Raw genomic sequence first — 4,198 nt, 5'->3', positions numbered from 1 at the left:
ATTTTGAGGACCACCCCACCTCAAGGAGGCGTAGACCGAGACAGGAGACTAAATGGGGAACAGAGAAGCACAGAGAAACTCTGAGATGCCCTGAGAAAGATGTTAGAGGAACAGGTGTGTGAGGAATTCGTAGAGTGTCTCCCTTGCACAGGGTGTTGAGTACAGGACCTCAGCTGAGCAGAGCTCAGCTGTCTACTCTGGAGCGTAGGTCAGTGGTGAGCGGGTCATGCTGGATTGTCTGATGAAGCATCAGGGCCAGCAGCCCTGCCCGATTCTTCATGGCTGTGCGCACCTTGTGCTCCTGCTCAACCAGCTCTTCCAACTTGAGCAACTGTGGGGGGCAAGCATGAGAAGGGGCTTCTAGGATTCCATCCCGCCTCTCAGCCCCTAAGGGGCATACCATGTAACGTACCATGTAACGTACGTACCATGCGCACGCGCTCTAGGTCCACCTCGGCACGTCTCAGCTTCTCCCAGCAGTAGTGGTGATTGCACAAGCGTTTGGGGAGGCAACAGAAATTATCGGTGGGCTCAAAGACGTTTTTCACTAGTGGGCAACCACACACTTCTTCATCCGGTACCTGTGGGGAAGAATGAAAGATGATGAGGTACGTGAAGGGTGGCAAATGGAGGGTGATCAGGCAGGCAGGATGCAAGGAAGAGGGGAAGAGAGGGCAGGCAGGCAGGAAGGAGAGGAATGCGGAGTGGTGACCTAGCAGGGGGGAAGAGAGGAATTCGGTGATTAGGTAAAGACGAGGGGGCCAAAGGGGGATGATCAATCATGGAGAATGGAGGAAGAAGTTAAGCAGGGATGTAGGAATGGAGGTGATCAGGCAGGAAGGACGGAAGAACAGAAAGAGGTCAAACAGGAAGGAGAGGAAGGATGGAGGGGAGGTCTGGCAGGGAGAAGTAGATGAATGAGGGTTGGTAAAGCATGGGGGAGGTGAGGAATAAGGCTGGGAGGGTGAAAGGGATGGGGGCTGATCAAACAGGGAAGAAGAAGGGATTTAGGAGATGACAAGCAGTGAGAAGGCGATTGGGGAAGTGAGGCAGGGAGAATAAGAATGGAAGGAAGTCAGCAAGTGAGAAGAGAGGAATTGAGGGTAACCATGCAGGGAGAGAGGGGGGATTGTGGGGTGGTCAGGCAGGGGCTAGGAAAAGAAGGGAGATGAGCAAGCAAGGAGAAGGGAAGAATGGGGAATGGTTATGCAGTGAGGAGCAGAGGAACGGAGGCTGGTCAGGCAGAGGGAGAGAGAAATGTTGGGCTGCGGGGTCAGGCAAGGAGATTATGAATAAATGAACAGGCAGAGAGAAAAGTAAAACTAGAAAGTGACTGGGCAGTGAGGAGGGGGATGTAGGGGAGGTCAGGAAAGGAGGAGGGGATACATAGGGATTGGTCAGGAGGTATGAAGGCAGTCAGGCAGAAGGAAGAAGGAATAGGAGGCAATCAAGCACTGGAGGACGAGAGGAAGGTGGTCAGGTAGGGAGAAGGGGAGGAATGGAGGGCGATGAGGTAGAGAAAGAAAAGTCTCACCTTGGGGTCCTTCGAGTGCTCAGGGCATAACACCTGGAGTCGCTTACAGTAGCTCTTACTCCGTGGGTCGTAAACATCACAGAAGAGCCTTGTGGCTCTGGGGACAGGTGAAAGTGAGGTGCTAAGGGTCAGGAGGAGGGTGGTCCCACCCTGAACCCTGCCCACACTTTGTCCCCAACCCCACCTACACCCTGCCGCTAATCTGCCCGCCTCTGTCTCTGAGCCTACCCACATCCTGCCCTTGATCTTGCCCACCCTGCTCCTGACCTCGTCCACATCGTGCCTTTGACCCTGAGTAGCACTCACACTCACCCCTCAATGTGAGTGGGGTACATGGACGTGAAGGGCGATTTGCGCTCATACTGGGGAAAAAAGAGTACAAATGGGAGGAACTATAGACACACACTGCATACCCTCCCATGAAAAAGCCCCAAACAACACATTTGCTCCCTGTGGACCCTACGCTCCTGTCTGCTCAGCCAATGTCCCCCCCTCTCCAGTGGCTGATGCCCAAATCTTGGCCCCTTTACTGGGGATGGAAGAAAAGCACAAATGGGTAGAGCCATGGATGTGTGCTGTATTCTCTTCTACAACAAATACCCGGGCACCAAACCTGCCCCCCTCCTCATGGACCCCAACCAGTCAAAAACAGCCTTGCCCCATCTTCCCCCAGCCAAAGCTCCAACCTTGGCGAAGCAGTGCTCCATGTGGCGCAGGGCAACCTGCATTTTGATGGGTTGCCCGCAGGAGACACAGAAGATCTGCAGGTTGACGCTGTTCCTGCCACGTTTGTCACTCTGCATAGGACAGTAGAAGGGCCAGTAAAGCAGCGCAGGGTGGGGACGGCAGGGCAAGATATCAGACACCTTTCTGCTCCACCCCACGCATTCCCACTCACCTCTTCATCTTTGCACACAGGCTGCTGCTTGCCACGCTGAATGATGGCCTCAAGTTCATGGAAATGGCACTCTATGTCCTTCAGGCGGGTGTGGGTGTCCTGCTGTTCACGGTGGATGCGCTCGAGCATTTTCTTGCCATGCTCCTCAGCAATGCAAGGGCTCTTCTGCCACTGCTGGATGCGCTTGGGCAGGATCGCATAGATGCGGCTGGAAGGGGAGACAGCAAGAATGGAATGCGTATGTGGAGGCATCAAAATAAGAAGAAATGGATGAGTGACCGAATGGTGGATGTTTAGGATAATGAATGGTAGATGAGTGAATGTTGGTGAATGCGTGCTTGGATGGTGGATGGTTGGGTGGATGGCTAGACAGCTGGGTGGGTAAGTGACTGTTGAGGGTGAATGAGTGGGTTGGTGGATGGAGTGTGGATGGGTGGTTCAGCGGGTCGGTGGATGTAAGGGTGGATGGATAGGTGGGTGAGTGGACGAATGGTGGAGGATACATAGGTAGCGGGGTAGATGGACTTACAGCTGGCATAGATCATGCCCTACTTTATTCCCTGTTGCTTAACCTCCAGGTGCACTCACTCAGCTGCCAGCTTCATGCCACAGTCGTCCGAGCAGTACTTGGAGCCTGGCCGGGTGGGGTGCACACAGTCAGGTCCCAGGCACTGCCGCAGTGAGGTTGGGTGCTCGGCATCTGACTGCTCTGGGTCTTCTGACTTTTCCATGAGCTTCTGCTGCTTCTCCTTCTGTGAGACAAGAGTGGTCAAAGCAGGGCCATGGGAATCAGTGTCAGCCCCCTAACCCTGTACTACTACCTTGCATTCTGCCCCCAACCTCTGCCTCCATGCCCCCCATTCCACCATTTCTGTCACCTTCCACTCCACTTTTTTCTTCAAATTCTTCCTTTTCTTCGTATCCATTGCCTGCTTCTGCAGTGCAGAATCTAGGAATGGGAAGTCCTCAGTGTCATTCATCCAGGGCTGTAGGCCAAAAAAATGCTGACAGGTCTCCCCAATTTGTTTCTTAGATGATCTCTGGACACTCCGTGCCTCCTCTCTCTTCATTGCTGAGCCTCCCTGCCTTCAATGTCCTTATCCTTCCACGCAGGGGCCCTGCCATACACTCATCAGGCTTTGATTGTCAAGAATCTTGTATATAAAAGTCCTGGTATAAGCTTCAGTACTGAGGCAGGTCCTTTTCAGACAACAGCTGGTGTATGGCCTCCTTTACTGCCGATGGCATTGCCCCTACCTGGTACTTCTGGGACAGCTCAGACTTCTGTAGTTGAGGCAGGTGTGATCGAGTGAGCAGTTGTCAGGGGGACTATGGCAAAGTCTCTGAGAGTATCACAGTTAAGAACTGACGGGCAGACCCTCGCACCAGCTCCATTCCCCCAACCACTCTGTGTCCTAGATTCACCAGAGACCAGGGATTATAAGTAGCGCTCCTGTGCTGACGGAAGGAGGGCTCTGGGTCAGCACTAAGTGGGTGGGGATGGGCTCACCCTGCCCCAACACTCCTGGCCTCACCCTCTGGCCACTGTGGCTGGGGCCCACAGCACCTGCCTGGATACACTAGGTTTTGCCTGCCTGGGAATGACTGGCACCACCTGGCCCTGCTTGCCCACCTTATCCAGACACACTTGGCTAGTCCATCTGGCTGCATCTTGCCCAGTCGAATTCATAAGGCACTGCATATCCACCCAGAAAAGCTAGACTCCACCTCCTTACACTTAGAGGGCTCAGCCTGCCTTGTCCACC

At 53.9% G+C, this 4,198-nt stretch overlaps 1 protein-coding gene across 1 annotated transcript; it reads right to left on the bottom strand.

Annotated features, from left to right (window-relative positions):
* Positions 1 to 101: 101 nt before the first annotated feature.
* On the bottom strand, positions 102 to 3,937 carry LOC114906273 (CXXC-type zinc finger protein 1-like). Its single transcript, XM_029240973.1, has 8 exons — positions 3,311 to 3,937; positions 3,021 to 3,184; positions 2,433 to 2,640; positions 2,221 to 2,331; positions 1,847 to 1,896; positions 1,535 to 1,631; positions 429 to 581; positions 102 to 331 (listed from the first exon to the last, which is right to left on the bottom strand). The coding sequence occupies exons 1-8, from the start codon at positions 3,500 to 3,502 to the stop codon at positions 185 to 187; spliced, it is 1,122 nt and encodes a 373-aa protein (XP_029096806.1). The 5' UTR covers positions 3,503 to 3,937; the 3' UTR covers positions 102 to 184.
* Positions 3,938 to 4,198: the final 261 nt, after the last annotated feature.

Source organism: Monodon monoceros, unplaced genomic scaffold (assembly GCF_005190385.1).
Source record: "Monodon monoceros isolate NGI ecotype Baffin Bay Population unplaced genomic scaffold, NGI_Narwhal_1 Super_Scaffold_22, whole genome shotgun sequence".
In the NCBI taxonomy this organism is placed as follows: Eukaryota; Metazoa; Chordata; class Mammalia; order Artiodactyla; family Monodontidae; genus Monodon; species Monodon monoceros.
The sequence above is the reverse complement of the archived record's forward strand: the minus strand, read 5'-3'. Positions and strand labels throughout refer to the sequence as shown.

Coding starts and splice junctions, on each gene's coding strand:
- LOC114906273 (XM_029240973.1), bottom strand. CDS start 3,502: ATGAAGAGAGAGGAGGCACGGAGTGTCCAGAGATCATCTAAGAAACAA. Junction 2,641..3,020: donor GGCATGAAGCTGGCAGCTGA/GTGAGTGCACCT, acceptor CTCCCCTTCCAG/CCGCATCTATGCGATCCTGC. Junction 332..428: donor ACCTAGAGCGCGTGCGCATG/GTACGTACGTTA, acceptor TGCCCCCCACAG/TTGCTCAAGTTGGAAGAGCT.